Consider the following 18,968-nt stretch of genomic DNA (forward strand, 5'->3'; position numbering starts at 1 on the left):
CACTCCAGCCTGAGTGACAGAATGAAACCCTGTCAAAAGAAAAGAAAACAAAAAACAAAAAACAAATCATCAACAACAGAAGAACGAACGAACTCTGGCTGGGTGCAGTAGCTCATGCCTGTAATCCCCAGCACTTTGGGAGGCTGAGGCAGGCGGATCACGAGGTCAGAAGTTCGAGACCAGCCTAGCCAACATGATGAAACTAAAATCTCTACTAAAAATACAAAAATTAGCCAGGCATGGTGGCACACACCTGTAATCCCAGCTACTTGGGAAGCTGAGGCAGGGGAATTGCTTGAACCCAGGAGGCAGAGGTTGCAGTGAGCCAAGATCGCGCTACCTCACTCCAGCCTGGGCAACAGAGCAAGACTCCATCTTGGAGAAAAAAAAAAAAAAAAAAGAACTTCACTGGGCGCAGTGGCTCCTGCCTATAATCGCAGCACTTTGTAAGGCTAAGGTGGGTGGATCACTTGAGGTCAGGAGTTCAAGACCAGCCCGGCCAACATGGCAAAACCCCATCTCTACTAAAAATACAAAAATTAGCCAGGTATGGTGGCATGGGCCTGTAGTTCCAGCTACTCAGGAGGATGAGGCAAGAGAATCACCTGAACTCAGGAGGCAGAGGTTGTAGGGAGCCAAGATCGCACCATTGCACTTCAGCCTGGGCAACAAAGCGAGACTCTGTCTCAACAACAACAACAACAAAAAGCAATAACTCCAGTGAATACTGCAAATGAGGTCAAACAAAAATTTGAAGTTTGAGAGAACATCCTATGGGATCTGTGAACACCGTATAATCTCTCTTTTCTTAGAGTGAGATTAAAAAGTTCAAAAAGGTAGAGGCTCTCTCTTAATCGTACTCCTGAAAAGAGCACTGCAGGGTACCCTATGCACAAGGATGGCTACCTGTCAAAAACACTGTTTCACACCTGGAAGAATACTGGCCCTGTTCCTGCTTTATTTTAGTGTGCCACTCATTGGACAGCAGTCATTCATCAGGAATCTGAGAGCCCTATGAATCTTCAAAGAATGGCTGAGGGTTAGGGGAGAAATGTCTATAAGCCACCTCCTTTTGTGTTTTTGAGACAGAGTCTTATTCTGTTGCTCAGGCTGTAGCACAGCAGCGTTGCTTCAGCTTACTGCAACGCTGATCTCCTGGGTTCAAGCGATTCTCGTGCCTAAACTGAAGCCTCCAGAGTAGCTGGGATTATAGGCGTGTGCCACTACACCTGACTAATTTCTGTATTGTTAGTAGAGACGGGGCTTCACCATGTTGCCCAGGCTGGTCTTGAACTCCTGGCCTCAAGTGATCCACCCGCCTCAACCTCTCAAACATCTGAGACTACAGGCATGAGCCACCATGCCTAGCCAAGGGCTGGATATTTTAGATAGGATTTTTTGTTGGGATAGAAGAAAGAGGCAGTAAGAGACAATGCTGATTTCTTTAAGATCAAAAATAATATATCTCTGATAAAAAGCAACAATTAACTCTAGGAGAAATACACAGTTGGAAGAACGGTACAAAAAAGATGTCATCTGCCAGGGTTCCCCCATTTATATTTCCACTATTCACAGTATTTAGTACAGAGGCAAAGGACCGAATGACTATTCATTGATAAGAACAAGTTGTTTATGAATTAATGAGTGTTCTCAAAATTGGACAGACTGTCAGAATAGGATCCACCACAAGCACACAGATTAGAAGCTTTATCCTTCTCTCCAAAATGGGCATGTGGCAGTTTCTGACACTTGATTAGTACAGTTGTCCCTTGGTGTACACAGGGAATTGGTTCCAGGACCCACAAGGACACAAAAATCCTAGGATGCTCAAGTCCCTTATATAAAATCACATAGTATTTGCACACAACCTACACACATCCTCCAAAATACTTTAAACCATCTCTAGATTACTTATAATACCTAATACCCAATAAAGGATATATAAACAGTTGTTAACTGTACTTTTTTGTTTGTTTTCTGAGATGGGGTCTCACTCTGTCACCCAAGCTAGAGTACAGCAGAGTGATCACAGCTCACTGCAGTCTCAATCCGGACTCAAGTTATCCTCTCAGCTTCCCATATTAATAGGACTACAGGTTCATGTCACCACACTTGGCTACTTTTTTATTTTATTTTTTTTTTGTAGAGATGGGGTCTCCCTATGTTGCCCAGGCTGGTCTCAAACCCCTGGCCTCAAGCAATCATCCCGCCTGGGCCTCCCTAAGTGTTGGGATTACAGAGGTAAGCCACCATTCCCGGCAAGTATTATTTTTTATTGTTGTATAAATAGTTGTTAACTGTACTTTGTTTTTGGAGATGGGGTCTCACTCTGTCACTCAGGCTAGACTGCGGCAGAGTGATCATAGCTCACTGCAGTCTCAATTTGGGCTCAATGTTAATGTATTTTTTCCTGAATATGTTCAATCAGCATTTGGTTGAATCTGTGGGTGTGGAACCTGTGAATACAGAGTGCCAACTATATTTGGTAAGTGACTGATTCAGTATGGACACTGAACAAACAGTCAATGAGAACCCTCTTAAGTCTATAGGATATGGTCCTAAGCCAGTCATTCTCTAAGGATCTGACAGTGTTTAAACTACTAACAAGGTAAGGATACATCAAAAGTCTTCTTTAACAAGTGCTTGTTCTCAAAGCATTTAGAGCATGTCATCTCCATATCCATAAGGGGAGAACTTGGCCAAGAAGGGAAAAGTAAGTATAATGAGCCATACTGAATTGAACAAAGCTGAACAAAGCATCAGACTACAGAAGAATTTTCCTGTAATAACTACACTTCTCTGGCAGAGCCATTTTTAAGATTCTGGGCCCAGCCGAGTGCAATGGCTCACACCTATAATTTCAGCACTTTGGAAGGCCAAGGCGGATAGATCACCTGAGGTCAGGAGTTTGAAACTAGCCTGACCAACATGGAAAAAATTTGTCTCTACTAAAAATACAAAATTAACCAGGTGTGATGGCACATGCCTGTAATCCCAGCCTGCAATCTTAGGAGGCTGAGGCAGGAGAATCACTTGAACCCGGGAGGTGAAGGAGGTTGCGGTGAGCTGACAGCGCACCACTGCACTCCAGCCTGGGCAAGAAGAGCGAATCTCTTTCTCAAAAAAAAAAAAAAAAAAAAAAAAAAAAAAAAAAAAAAAAAAAAAAAAAAAAAAAAAAAAAAAAAAAAAAAAAAAAAGACTTTAGGCCCACTGGATTCACAATGTTAAGTATAGGCAGTGGGTACATTAAAAAAAAAAAAAATCAAACTATATTCCTAAGCTTCTTTTCCTCCTTTACAGATGAAGGAACTGAAACAACTCAAAGAAAACAACTTTCCCCAAGGAAACACCATAACAAGAAGGATTCTATCCATTTATTCATTCATCCCAGAACTACCAGGCAGCAGTCAATTAAAGACATAGATGGCAAATCTAGGTGGCAAGCTGAATAACTACAGATGGTTCAAACGTAAGGTGAATACACATTCTGATTCACCAGCTCTGACTATATGCAGCCAAAGACTTGAGTGTGCAACGCCAATTGGCAAAGAACAATGATGAATGCAATAGACACCAACAATCCACTCCTCTTCTCTTCCCTGACAGCTCTCTTTTAGAAGTAGCCTGCATCCTGATGCCATAGGAGTCACCATCGGAGGTCTTCACCCTAGGTCTAGGTCTGCATATAACTATTGACCTAGAACTTCTGTGCTAGGCAGATCCTTGGAGTAACAGACAATCAAGGATCATTCTTTGCATCAGGATTACCATCTCAGTCACACTCCAAAAGGAAATACTCCAGATGTGTCTTTTTTTTTTTTTTTTTTCAACTACTATCTTTGGAATCTAGTCCAAAAGCAACTGGGCTCTAGTTTTTAAAATGTAATCTGTGCCCATTAAGTTTTCTAGAGAAAGCTTTCCAGCCTTTTTAAAGATTTTCCTCACAACCACTGGTTGGAATGCAGTATGTTCAAAGATAGACTTCTTGTACCTTTCCAAAGTGAAATCATTTGAAACCCTCCCTCCCCATATATAAAAAAATATATCCTTCCAGCATCATTTGACCGAAGTATAAAGCAACCTGGTTGGCCTCCATGCATCCGATGGCATCTTCCAAGAGTGAAAACTCCACGCAGACATAGCCATAGTCGTAACCTGGGGACAGCATTTAAATACAGACGGGAGTGGTGTTAGTGCCTTGCAAACACAAAAGACACACTTAAATCCCCTGTTTCTGAACCCCTTAAACACAAGCCCTCCCAACTGACCCCTCCCTCCCCTACACTAAGTAAAGTTGCTACCCCAAACAGAAAAAAGTACTGAAGGAAAGTCTCGATGTTTCTGGACTTTGAGATTCATTCCAAAATAGCCTTGTCTATTAACCAAGAAGATCCTTTGCCCACTTTTGCACTGGTGATCGGGTGAAGGTACCCTAGAATTGGGTAATCCCACAGAAGGTTCATGTGGGGACCCGAAACATTTTAACCACAGGCTTAATCTTCCAGAAAAACAAAGTCAACAAGAATAAGAAAGTACCTGGAAAAAAAAAAAAAAGTATCCCGAGAGAAGACAAAAAAAGCAATTATCCCCAGGCTATGCTAATAGTCACCACTTTTCAAGCAGAAACCACCTTCAAAGACAGAAGTGCTGACAGACTGAGGCAACTATTCTGTTTGGATACCACAGGAGGCTTCTGGTTGGCAGGGGACAGACCATTTCAGGTCTCCTCTTTTTTCCTTGTTTCAACTCAAGTCATAAACCAGCTAAAATCTTTATAAAAGGAAGAAGGTGTAAAAGCATAAATAAGTACAAATAACTGTGTCTGAAATTGTGCTTATGCACAAAGACTGGTGGTGGGGAAAGTTGGGAGAAAGACAGCAGTTGTTAGCAATCAATACATGTTTAAGAACTGTACAAACCATAAGAGCTATAAAATACCCCTCACCTTACTCCTAAGCATGTGTCATTTGCAGCACAGGCCTGAGTCGCATGACCCATGAGACTGGGAAGTCATGGGATTTATGGGCTGCTGAACTCAAATCTAACCAGTCCTATAATTTCCCTGATACCGCCACCGTGTAACTACAAAAATACACTGGTCAATGCAATGCTCCCCAAGTGGCTTCCATGCTTCCTCCATTGCCTCGGAGGATAAAGAAGCTCATCTCTAGCAACGACACTGTGTAAATGGAACAGCAAGGAAAAGATGTGATTTGTTCAGATGAGAAACAAAACTCAGGCACAGAAAAACAACATAAAACTCTATGATAATTTTGAGCACAAAGTATATAACAATAGGAAACTGGTATCACTGAATCAATGTATCAAAGATCAATAAAACTAAAGCAACAGAAAATATAACTTTAAAAACATACCACATTTGGTGAAATGAGTTAATATTCCTTATCACATGAAATGAATGGCTTTAAAATGTTTTATTAAGAATAAACTTTGATTTTAGACTTGTTAAATACTCCAAGTTTACTATGAAACATTACAATAGTATAGGTTGAGCCTCACTTTGAGTTTCAGAAAGTGACTAGGAAGAAAAACAACCTACTAGAAACCTCAGCACTACTGTAGGATGAGAAATAGATTTTCTAACCTACTTTGACAGCTTTGACCAACATGGATTAAAACTAACCTCTCCAAATTTATCACAAAATCAGTCTCCTCTGCTTAATAACTCGTTGAAGAAATAAAAGTTCTTTAGAGAAACAGTGTGCATATCTTATTAACAGTGGAAACTGTTTTGTTACTTAATTCCTTCCAAGTAAATCTTCTTGATCAAACTCAGTGAACACCTAATACATCAATCACACTGCATTTTATAAACAGCTCTGAATATTCTTGGGAAACATTACAGAATAACAGAAGGAACTAAGGTACCGTTAGCACCAAATATCCACTGCAAACACTCAAATGCATGTCCACAATCAGAAAGGGTTAGTCATGGAAGAAGTAGGTGTACTCTCGAGTGTGTTGATTACCTCTACAGAACATATCAATGGAGTACCCAGGTATATGGAAAGCAACCCTCTCCACAGCTGCCCGGATGAAAAACATGGGGAACTAATACCAAAGCTGGCAAAGCCCTGTTTCCTTTCCGTGCTTAAAGAAGTAACCACTGTGGCCCAGAGGAGCACACAGAATCTGTGGACAGAGAGAGAAAAGATTCATGACAACAGTCATATTTTGCTAAAGGTCAAGTAGACACTGGGAAGGAAAAGATAGAGAAGACAGTATGAGCATCTAACACAGCATTTTTAGACATCAATCCTGCAATACTATATGTTGACAACATACTTCAGATTCATTATTATATTCATAAGCCCAACACTAAATTTATTCCGACTGAAACTTTAGCTATCAAACAAGAACAGAAATTTAAGGTTTAACTACACTGCCTAAAACTTAAGAAAAAAAAGAAAAAAGGCATTTTGTGTGCTCAAGACTCATGGTTGTATCATAAGGATTTTCAGCAATCACCAAAATACACAATGAAATCTTATTCTAGCCAGGCACAGTGGCTCACACCTGTAATCCCAGCACTTTGGGAGGCCGAGGCAGGCAGATCATGAGGTCAAGAGATCACGACCATCCTGGCTAATATGGTGAAATGCTGTCTCCACTAAAAAAATACAAAAATTAGCCAGGTGTAGTGGCACACATCTGTAGTCCCAGCTACTTGGGAGGCTGAGGCAGGAGAACTGCTTGAACCTGGGAGGCAGGAGATTACAGTGAGCCGAGAGGGCGTCACTGCACTCCAGCCTGGGCAACAGAGCGAGACTCAGCTTCAACAACAACAACAACAAAAGATTTTATTCTAAATATACTGACTTAATATTCACAATACTATCTTATGAGGTAAATATTATTAACCTGATTTTAGCCATGGGGAATAAGGCAAAGAAAGGATAGGTAAATTGATCAAAGTAACCAAATAAGTACCAATACTGAGCTTTAAATGCAGCCAGTCCAGATTCAGGTCGGCGTTTTTAACCACTACACTCTAGCCTCTCACTCTTCAGTAAGATTACAGACCAATTTAAATAATCTTAATTCTAAACTCTACAGAGCCTAGTTACAGAAAAGGTCCCATATGCCTGAACACATACATCTATGCCCCTGTTAAAAAAATAGGCCTAGTTAAGAAATATTCAACTTAGCAGTATAATAGTTGCTTCTATTTTAAAATAACTATGGCAGAACTATTGAGAGTAGACCTGAGTATGCAAATTAGAAAATTCTCAGGAGCTGATTATACTAGCTCCCAAAATTCTACTGAAAAGACAAAAACTAATCTTGTAAATGATGGCTATAAAAGTTGCATAGCAATATGAAAAGATACTTGATATAGTATATTTTAAGAACCTTAAAAATGAATATACCCTTATGGATAATTATGTAAAATGTGTATAGAAAAAATGACTGGAATTCAGTGAAACTGCATCTAACTCAGGGGTTAGAGGCAAAAGTCAACATGTGAGACAAAAACCATGCACTGTCAAAATCATACTAGAAGACCCCAAGGTGAAGAACAACATACCATCTTTCAATTTAGGTAAGTCCAACACTGCCAGTTTTTCCTCCAGCGCTGCAACAGATCAGTTTTCCTTTGGTTGACACCAGATGAAGAGGTTGGCTTGCATTTAAGGGCCATAAGGTATGAAAATATATTGCTTTAAATAACAGAATCACAGCCAGCATAGTGAATGCTCACTCAGAGAAACTTAGAAAAGGAGACAAACTGAAGCCACAGGCGAGTCTCATCCTCACTGCCCATGCTCACTCCAGGACTGAGAAAACAGGGTGTGGGAAGAGGGGAGGGGGAAAGAGTTCAAACAAGCACAGGTCGACATACGAAACTCAGAATGAATATAATGCAACACAACTGTATATCAAAACGATTACAGTCGTTGTATTGCTATAGTGGGATAATCAGGGATTTTTTTTTCTTTATTTTCCAAATGTAATTTTATAATTCACAGAAAAGGCACAGAAGATATTCTACCCAGAGACCTAACATTCTAAAAACAACCAACCACCTTGAGATCAGAATTGCTAGGAACCATATGGAATCATTAAGACAGTAAATTCAGTATTAACCTTCCCATGGATAGATTTATTTTTACCAATCAGATTTTATTACCTTTTTCTTCCACTGTCACTTGCTGGGAAGAAGTCTGGTGGGTATTTGTGCTTATTTATATGACTTTTAAAAGCACAGCTAACTAAATTTTCTAATCTAAATTTACAGATCTCACAGAAATATGAATTCCCCTTATACTTTTTTTTTTTTGAGACGTTGTCTCTCTCTGTTGCCCAGGCTTGAGTGCAATGGCGCGCAGTCTTGGGTCACTGCAACCTCCACCTCACAGGTTCAAGCGATTCTTCTGCCTCAGCCTCCTGAGTAGCTGGGACTACCACGCCCAACTAATTTTTGTATTTTTAGTAAAGACGGAGTTTTGCCATGTTGGCCAGGGTGGCCTTGAACTCCAAAGCTCAGGTGATCTGCTCATCTCAGCCTCCCAAAGTGTTGGCATTACAGGCATGAGCCAACATGCCAGGCCTCCTTATACCTTTTTTTTTTTTTTTTTTTTGGCAAATGAGAAGAATGAGAACAGGGCAAGGGAAGAAAAACCTATAAAGGTAACAATAAAATTTCACATCTTCTCTATCTTCATTAACCATGTGGTTGTCTGTTTCTGAAAACTGTATCTGTGATAAATGCCAACCAGGTGGTTATAAGAGAATAAGGTACACGAAACAAAACCCTGATAAATAATATTCTATCTCAGAACCAACTCTTCAGTCTCTGCCTCTGGAAAAGCTGACTCACAAGATGCTGACAAACATAACCCTGTATGGTTTAAGTCAATTATGAGTCTATAACAGGCCTAATTTTCATAATAATTATAAGGAATATTTGTTTAGGCAAATGAGATGGACCTTCAAACTGTTCTAGGAAAACCCAATTAACATACCCAAATCCAGTTGAATTTCCCATCAAGAGAGTACTGGTTGACACTGGAAAAGCCCAGAATACACATCCAGAAAGGAAAAGGAGGAATCAGGATTTTAAAGAACTTAAGTAGTGGGCTGGGCTCAGTGGCTCTGGCCTGTAATCCCAGCACTCTGGGTGGCCGAGACAGGCAGATCACGAGGTCAAGAGATCAAGACCATCCTGGCCAACATGGTGAAACCCCATCTCTACTAAAAATACAAAAAATAGTTGGGCGTGGTGGTGCACACCTGTGATCTCAGCTACTTGGGAGGCTGAGGCAAAAGAATTGCTTGAACCCGCGAGGCGGAGGTTGCAGTGAGCTGAGATCGCGCCACTGCACTCCAGCCTGGCAAGAGTGAGACTCTGTCTCAAAATAAAATAAAATAAACAAAATAACATAAGTAGCAGGGAGATGAAGGGACACAACACAGCCTTTTTTTTTTTCTAAATAAAGAGTATCATTTTTGTAGAACAAAGCATTATGACTATAAAAGGCACCATGAAAAATCAATAGATTCAAAGAGGTTGTCTATCGGTCCTGTTTTCCTAATTCCATTTCACTGACAATACAGGTTTTCAGAAAAGTAAAATATCAAGTTAGAGATTTTAGCAAAATCAAAACAGAATTGATCCAGGTGTCTGAATTCTTGTCAATGAGAGTTAACAGAATAAAGGAGGCCTTGTGTGCAAGATTTCCAATCGGTATTTTACTCTGTTAAAATCTTATATGAGCCTGGGTGTGGTGGCTCATGTCTATAATCCCAACACTTTAGGAGGCCAAGGTGGGATTACTTGAGCTCAAGAGTCCCAGCCTGGGAAATATAATGAGACCTTGTCTCTACAAAAAAATAGAAAAAATTAGCCAGGTGTGGGTAACATGCACCTATAGTCCCAGCTACTTGAGAAGCTGAGGTGGGAGGCTCACTTGAGTCTGAGAAGCCAAGAAGGCTACAGTGAGCCATGGCTGCCCTAATGCACTCCAGCCTGGGCAACAGAGTAAGATCCTGTCTCAAAACAAACAAACAAAAAACCCCACTCTCATTATGAAAATTAGGAAAATATCTGATTTATACGTCAAATTACCATCCGGGAAGGATAAAACTGGTAAACATGAAATCCATCACCTTCAAATCTTTTTTTTTTTTAATGGAGTTCTGCCCTTGTAGCCCACACTAGAGTGCAATGGCACGATCTCAGCTCACTGTCTGCTTCCCGGGTTCAAGTGATTCTCCTGCCTCAGGCTCCCAAGTAGGCCACTGTGCCCAGTCCATCACCTTGAAATCTTATAAACACTTGCAATTATTTCCCCTTCAGCTATACATATAAGAGTTGCTGGTTTATTTTAAAGAAAAAGAATAATAATAATGAAAAAAGGAAGATACACACTGATGATTATTTCTTAAATTTTTCTTTTTTTTTCTTTTGAGACAGAGTCTCACTCTGTCGCTCAGGATGGAGTGCAGTGGCATCATCTCAGCTCACTGTAACTCCACTTCCAGGATTCAAACAATTCTCTTGCCTCAGCCTCCTGAGTAGCCAGGATTACAGGCATGTGTCACCATGCCCAGCTAATTTTTGTACTTTTAGTAGAGATAAGGTTTTGCCTTCATGGCCAGGGTGGTCTTGAACTCCTGACCTCAGGTGATCCACATGCCTCAGCCTCCCAAAGTGCTGGGATTAAAGGCATGAGCCACCTGACCTAATTTTTAAAAACTATACATGGATCTATCTTATTTTATTCTGTATCTGTGCCAACTGGTTAAATAAAAAAATTAGTTTGGTTTTAATTTTTTTTAAGTCCAAAATTAATCCCAGGGCCACTCCATCTTGATGATGGTTCTTTGGGCCTGGAATAATGTTAGGAAACACTTGCCCTTACTCAATTTATTTCAATTCCACTGGCAGTAATGGTGTCATATAAGCACAATAGAGAGCAATGTATTTGCCCCCGGAGTTTAATCTAATGGAAGTCATGACAAGTACAAATAGTCATAGATCACCCCAAGATGCTACATAAATCAAAAGGGGGAGTAATTATTATTTAAAGAGCCAGTAATCTCATTCAACTTTTGTTCACTTAAAAAAACCAAACAGCCAGGTGCAGTGGCTCATACCGATAATCCCAGCACTTCGGGAGGCTGAGGCGGGTGGATCACCTGAGGTCAGGAGATCAAGACCATCCTGGTTAACACGGTGTCTACTAAATGCCCATCTCTACTAAAAATATGGAAAAAAAAAAGGCCAGGCATGGTGGCTTATGCCTATAATCCCAGCCTGGGCGACAGAGCGAGACTATGTCTAAAAAAATAAATAAATAAGAATTAGCTGGGCATGGTAGCTCACACTTGTATTCCCAGCTACTTGGGAGGCTGAGGCAGGAGAATCACTTGAACCCAGGAGGTAGAGGTTGCAGTGAGCCAAGACTGCACCACTGCACTCCAGCCTAAGTGACAGAACAAAATTCTGCCTCAAAAACAAACAAACAAAAATACCCAATCTGCAAAGCAACCATCAGGAAAAAGAGTACCTTTGCAAATCTGCTTTTCCCCAAGCAAGAACACTTGAGTCTGGCAGAAAAGATGGTACAGGCATGAGAGAAGGATCAACCAGAACAGTAGCATTAATACTGTAGTAAACTGACTATGCAGAGAGGTGACACCAAAAAAACAGAGGTCCCAGATGAGAGACTGGGATCTTCTTCTCACTTCTGTATCCCTAAACCTAGCATAATACCAGGTACATCAATTATAATGACCATCATCACTGGAACAACACACAAGAAAAGTAGCTTCTATAGTTCTGTACATTTGCAGAAGCTACAACTAACTCACCATGTGATCTCAGTCAAGCTACATCTCTCTGGGCCTCTGTTATCCCCTATGCAAAGTAGCAGGGATGGTTAACTCCTTGGCAGGGTAGTTTCAGAGATGCAATGAAATAAGCATTATCAGAGACCAAAGATCAGACAGCTGTCTCTGAATTACCCATTCTCAAATATGTCCGAGTACTTCAGCAGCTGAAAGGCAGCATGCATTTCCTGACTTTTAGTGTATATTGACAATATATCTGCTTCCTACATAGGTCACATGGCTATTTTTGTTTTGTAAGGAACAAAAATATGGCCCATAAACATTTTTTTCCCCTGCAAACAAAGGGCAACTCAACACTGTTCTAAAAGGCTCTGGGACCAGGTTCAGTGGCTCATACCTATAATCCCAACATTTTGGGAGGCTGAAGCAAGAGGATCACTTAAACCCAGGAGTTTGAGACCAGCCTGGGCAACAGAGTGGAACCCCCATTTCTACAAAAGGTTTTGAATCGTCAGGTGTCGTGGTACACAGTTGTAATCCCAGCTACTTGGGAGGTTGAAGCAGGAGGATCGCCTGAGCCTGGGAGGTTGAAGCTGGTGTAAGCCATGACTGTACCACTGCACTCTAGCCTGGGCCACAGAGCAAGACTGTCTCAAAAAATAAAAAAAAAACGAAGTAAAATAAAGGCTCTGGGATGATTCCGCAAAGCTAGTTTCTGAGCTGGAACTTTGCTCAGGATGACAGCAAATCATAGTGGCCCAGCCATTCACCTATTCCAGAACTAAACTTGCATCCAGAGAAGGATTAGACAACTGGCATTAGGTGAGACCTAAAATGACCAGGCCATGAGCCAAGGTACATGAGATTAATACTGCAGAGACAGGTTAAACAGCAACCCCACTGGGCCGCTTATGCCCTGTAACAGATATCGAGTGGCCAACTAAAGGCACTAGATACCAGCCAGAGCTGGCTTTGGGGTCCCCATCTGTGGTATCATAGAAAGATACTTGATCTGTCCCAGGTTCCTGCCATAAAGCTCCTAAAACCCTTGGAAATTCCTGAGTGATAAGGGTGGTAAGAGTGATAAGAGTGTCTTTTGTTCTAATAAGACAACTCTTGGAAGGCCCGTAGATAGTGTCAGGATGAGGGCTACCTAGAAAGACAAAGCCTTGACCAGAAGCTCAGAACTTTCAGTACCACCCACCAACTTCTGGGGAGGGGAGATGGGATTGAGCTAATAACCCATTGCCAATGATTTAATCAATCATGCCTACATAATGACACCTCCATAAAAACAACTACAAAAAAGGGCTCATAGAGCTTCCTGATTGGTGAAGCCATCTACATGCTGGGAAGGTGGCATACTCCACAGGACAGAGACTCCTACACTCAACACTCAGGACCCTTCTGGACTTTGCCCTACCTATCTCCTCATCTGGCTAATTGCATCCTTTATAAAAAAACTGATAAACATAAGCTAAGTGTTTCCCTAAGTTTTCTGCAGCCATACTAGAAAGTTATCAAATCTAAAGGGGTACACTGTGCGAACCTCCAATTTTGTAGTCAAATCAGACAGAAGTGTAGGTAACCTTGGGACCTAATACATGATCATTGCAACCAGTGTCTGAAGAACAGTCTTACGTGACCAAACCCTTCAACCTGTGGAGTCTGAGACTAAATCCAGGTAGTTAGTATCAGAATTAGCTGGCATCAAGAGGGAGGAACATCTTTTATCATCTCTCTGCCTACATGACTCAGGAGGCAAACATTATTCAGGACATCATTCCTGAACATGTTCAGAAATCCATCTATCAATTCACCTGGGGTCTGTTTATCCCCCCATTTTATGCCAATGTCAACTGCAAATACCACTGAAATTTCCTTATAGCACTTGTGCTCCAGGCAGCCATTTAAAAATACCAGCCTACCCTTAATTAAGGTTTCCCCCCTAAAAAGAGTTCATTTGATAAATACGTATGTATATCTGTCAAACATATTCATTGTATGATAAACAAATTGAGAATTTTTTTTTTTTCTTTGAGTTGTAGTTTCACTCTTGTTGCCCAGGCTGGAGTGCAGTGGTGCAATCTCAGCTCACTGCAACCTCTGACTCTTGGGTTCAAGTGATTCTTCTGCTTCACCCTCCCGAGTAGCTGGGATTACAGGCCCATGTCACCATGCCCCGCTAATTTTTGTATTTTTAGTAGAGACAGGGTTTCACCATGTTGGCCAGGCTGGTCTTGAACTCCTGACCTCAGGCAATCTGCCCACCTTGGCCTCCCAAAGTGCTGGGATTATAGGCATGAGTCACCGCACCCAGACCAAAGTGAGCACATACTGCTTAACTACGTTTTGATCAACAGCAAAATGCATGCATATAAAACAATGGTTCTGTAAGATTATACTGGCACTGAAAAATTCCTATCACCTAGTGACATCAAAGCTATTGTATTTGGTGGCACGATGCATTACCTTTTCTATATTTAAATATGCAAACACCGTTGTGCCACAATTGCCTATGGCAATTGTCACAATTATTCAGTACAGTAACACACTATATAGTTTTGTGGCCTAGGAGTAACAGGCAATACAATATAGCCTAACTGTATAAAAGGCTATAACATCTAGTTTGTGTAAGTATACCCAACAATGTTACACAATGACAAAATCACTTGATGATCCATTTCTCAAAATGTATTCCTGTCATTACGCAATGCATGAAAGTATTTAATAATAATACAAATGAAGGAAAAGAAAATGCTGTTCCCTGAATGTAATACTACTGCATAGTTTTAGAAATTAAAATTAAAGGCTGGGCACGGTGGCTCACACCTGTAATCCCAGCATTTTGGAAGGCCAAGGAGGGCAGATTACTTGAGGTCAGGAGTTCGAGCCCAGCCTGGCCAACATGGTGAAACTCCTTCTCTACTAAAAATACAAAAATCAGCCAGGCATGGTGGTAGGCACCTGTAATCCCAGCTACTCGGGAGACTGAGGCAGGAGAAACGCTTGAATCTGGGAGGTAAGGCTACAGTGAATCAAGATGACGCCACTACGCCACTCTAGCCTGGGTAACAGAGGGAGAAACTCTGTATCAAAATAAATAAATAAAATAAAATCTGTTAGCACCTTTTTGGGGGAAATTTTTTGGGAGGTTTGACTTAATACTTTATTTCTAGAGTTTGCATATATATGTTAACTCATACTTTGGAGTTGAAGGGTGGATCACCTGAGGTCAGGGGTTTGAGACCAGCCTGGCTAACATGGATGGCGAAACCCCATCTGTACAAAAAATAGTAAAATTAGCTGCGCATAGTGGTGGGCACCTGTAATCCCAGCTACTAAGGAGGCTGAGGCGGAAGAATCATTTGAACACAGGAGATGGAGGTTGCAGTGAGCCGAGATAGCGCCACTGCACTTCAGCCTGGCAACAGAGCAAGACTGTTTTTTTAAAAAAAAAAAAAAAGGAAATTTACAAACTCTTAACTATATTACAGGGTGGAAAATATTATTTTTTAAAAATATGCATTGTAGGCCAGGCATGGTGGCTCATGCCTGTAATCCCAGCACTTTGGGAGGCTGAGGCAGGGTAAAATATCATAGCCGAGTAGAAGAAAAATACTCCCGGATACCCATTTTACACAAAAACTGAAGCTCCTTAGGATCAAAGATTACATTGCATTTACCAGCATACCTCAGCATCTTAATGCCACTCAGATATTGGTTGGATGAAAGAATCAATTAACAAATAATAACACTGTCCAACAGTTTCAACAGGACAGGCATAAACTAATCAGAATGGCATGCCAGGGATGGTAGCTCACACCTGTAATCCCCACACTGCTGGGAGGCCAAGGTGGGTGAATCACTTGAGGCCAGGAATTTGAGACCAGCTTGGGCAACACAGCAAGGCAACTTCTCAATAAAAACTTTAAAAACTGGCTGGTATGGTAGCACACGCCTATAGTCCTAGCTACTCATGAAGCTGAAGTGGGAGGATCACTTGTGCCGTGCCCAGGAGTTCAAGGCTGCAGTGAGCCATAATCACATCACTGTACTCCAGCCTAGGCAACAGAGTGAGTCCCTGTTTCTAAAAATAAGGCTCATTCATGCTCATAATCCCAGCACTTTGGGAGGCCAAGGTGGGCAGCTCACCTGAGGTCAGGAGTTTGAGGCCAGCCTGATCAACATGGAGAAACCCCGTCTGTACTAAAAACACAAAATTACCCGCATGTGGTAGCCCATGCCTGTAATCCCAGCTACTTGGGAGGCTGAGGCAAGAGAATCGCTTTAACCTGGGAGGTGGAGGTTGAGGTAAGTTGAAATTGCGCCACTGCATTCCAGCCTGGGCAACAAGAGCAAAGTTCTATCTCAAAACAAATAAATAAATAATACAAAAATTAGCTGGGCATTGTGATGGGCACCTGTAATCTCAGCTTCTTGAGCCGGGCGCGGTGGCTCAAGCCTGTAATCCCAGCACTTTGGGAGGCCGAGGCGGGTGGATCACAAGGTCAAGAGATCGAGACCATCCTGGTCAACATGGTGAAACCCCGTCTCTACTAAAGCTACAAAAAATTAGCTGGGCATGGTGGTGCGTGCCTGTAATCCCAGCTACTCAGGAGGCTGAGGCAGGAGAATTGCCTGAACCCAGGAGGCGGAGGTTGCAATAATCTGAGATTGCGCCATTACACTCCAGCCTGGGCAACAAGAGCAAAGTTCTATCTCAAAACAAATAAATAAATAATACAAAAATTAGCTGGGCATTGTGATGGGCACCTGTAATCTCAGCTTCTTGAGCCGGGCGCGGTGGCTCAAGCCTGTAATCCCAGCACTTTGGGAGGCCGAGGCGGGTGGATCACAAGGTCAAGAGATCGAGACCATCCTGGCCAACATGGTAAAACCCTGCCTCTAAAAAAATTAGCTAGGCATGGTGGTGCATGTCTATAGTCCCAGCTACTAGGGAGGCTGAGGTAGGAGAATAGTTTGAGCCTGGGAGGTTGACATGGCAGTGAGCCGTGAGTATGCCAATGCACTCCATTCAGGGCAACAGAGCAAAACCCTCTCTCAAAAAAAGAAAGAAAAAGACAAAAAGAATGGCAGGTGATACTAAAGAATAACTCACAACTTCTTCACGGTTACAGAGTATAGTATAATTTTTAAAAATGGGCTGGATGCAATGGCTCACACCTATAATTCCAGCACGTTGGGAGTCTGAGGTGGACAGATCACTTGAGGTCAGGAGTTCAAGATCAGCCTGGCTAACATGGTGAAACCCTTTCTCTACCAAAAAAAAAAAAAAAAAAAAAATACAAAAGTTAGATAGGTATAGTGGTGAACACCTGTAATCCAAGCAATTCAGGAGGCTGAGACAGAAGAATTACATGTACCAGGGAGGTGGAGGTTGCCACTGAACCAAGAGCGTGCCACTACGCTCCATCCTGGGTGATGAGAGTACTATAAAACTTACTCTTAAAAGAATGAATACATAATGCAATTCAGTGGTATATTGCCAAAGTAGTGCAACCATCACCACTATCTAGTCCTAAGTCAGACAGAAGACCTAAGAGATAACCCAAGCAAGAAACAAGAAACCGGGTAAAAATTAATTTACATTCCAAGGGTAGAGAACGTAACCTAGAAATGGTGAGCAGTATAGTCTCACCAGATGTTCTGATGCAAGCAGAGGGTTAAAGGAAGAAGCCAATGTCAATGTATTTTAAAAGCCTGTAAATAGTTTTTATAGATGGCCTCTAGCCTCTACCTGGTACTTATTTAAGGTAATTATATAAATAAATTCCTGGCTAGGTGCCATGGCTCATGCCTGTAATCCCAGCATTTTGGGAGGCCTAGGAGGGCAGATCATGAGGTCAGGAGACTGAGACCAGCCTGCCCAACATGGTGAAACTTCGTCTTCACTAAAAACACAAAAATTAGCTGGGCGTTGTGGCACGTGCCTATAGTCCCAGCTATTCTGAAGGCTGAGGCAGGAGAATCACTTGAACTCGGGAGGCAGAGGCTGCAGTGAGCCGAGATTGTGCCACTGCACTCCAGTCTGGCGACAGAGCAAGCATGACTCGTCTCAAAATAAATAAATAAAATTAATTAATTAATTAATTCCCCTGCCTGGAGTGTAGCTAAGAGTCAAAAAGCCCCCTGCACTATACAGGCTGAGTTATGACCCTTTTCTTCTTGCCACTCTAGCAGAAGTAACCCCACTTCAGTGACTCCTAACTACCAAAAGGCACAGGAAACCCATACAGCTTTATCAAATCTGGAAGATTCAGCCAAAGCTACCTGAGCATTTGGCAAAAGAGGAAAGTAAGGACTACAGAAGCCAACAGAATTCTATCTAAAGAAGGGTGAGGGAACTCAGCAAGGCAGTGTAACTGACAGAGGGCTGTGAGCAAGAGTTCAAACACCTTCCCCAATCTGAGACAGGCAAATTCCATCTCAGCTAAATGATTTTGAGGAAGAGAATATAACCTTCCTGTGTCTCAAAACTGGTATGTGGTATCCTATTCCTCAGAGTCATTTAGCTGAGATGTCAGAAGATGCAAAATCTGGAAACTTTATCAACTGCCGAGATTTCTGTGCTCAGGACCATGTCCTTGTCAACAACAGTAAGGCTGACTACAAGACTTCTACCTTGAAAATTGTTTTACTTTATTTCATTTTGAGACAGGGTCTCATTCTGTCATCAAGTCTGGAGTGCAGTGGTGTGATCTCAGCTCATTGAAGCCTCCTCCTCCTAGGTTCAAGCAATTCTCATGCCTAAGCCTCCCAAGTAAGTAGCTGGGATTATAGGCATATACCACCAGCCTGGCTAATTTTTATATTTTTAACAGAGATGGGGTTTCACCATGTTGACCAGGCTGGTCTCAAACTCCTGGCCTCAAGTGATCCACCCACTTCGGCCTCCCAAAGTATTGGGATTATAGGTTTGAGCCACCCCTATTTTATTTTACATTCACTATTTTATTTTTTTGAGACAGGGTCTCTCTCTGTGGCCCATGCTGGAGTGCAGTGGCATGATCTTGACTCACTGCAACCTCCACCCTCACCTCCCTGGCTCAAGTGATCTTCCTGCTTTAGCCTCCCAAGTAGCTGGGAGTATAGGCATGCACCACCACGTTCAGCTAATTTTTTTGTTT

General features: G+C 41.8%; 1 protein-coding gene across 1 annotated transcript in view; it reads right to left on the bottom strand.

Annotated features, from left to right (window-relative positions):
* RBM6 (RNA binding motif protein 6) overlaps positions 1-18,968 on the bottom strand; it is a 138,736-nt gene that overhangs the window by 74,136 nt on the left and 45,632 nt on the right. Inside the window, exon 6 of the mRNA XM_037736710.1 lies at positions 4,082-4,155. Within this exon, the coding sequence (XP_037592638.1) occupies positions 4,082-4,155 (74 nt within the window). The remainder of the gene's footprint in view (positions 1-4,081; positions 4,156-18,968) is intronic.

Source organism: Cebus imitator, unplaced genomic scaffold (assembly GCF_001604975.1).
Source record: "Cebus imitator isolate Cc_AM_T3 unplaced genomic scaffold, Cebus_imitator-1.0 Scaffold0, whole genome shotgun sequence".
Classification (NCBI taxonomy): domain Eukaryota; kingdom Metazoa; phylum Chordata; class Mammalia; order Primates; family Cebidae; genus Cebus; species Cebus imitator.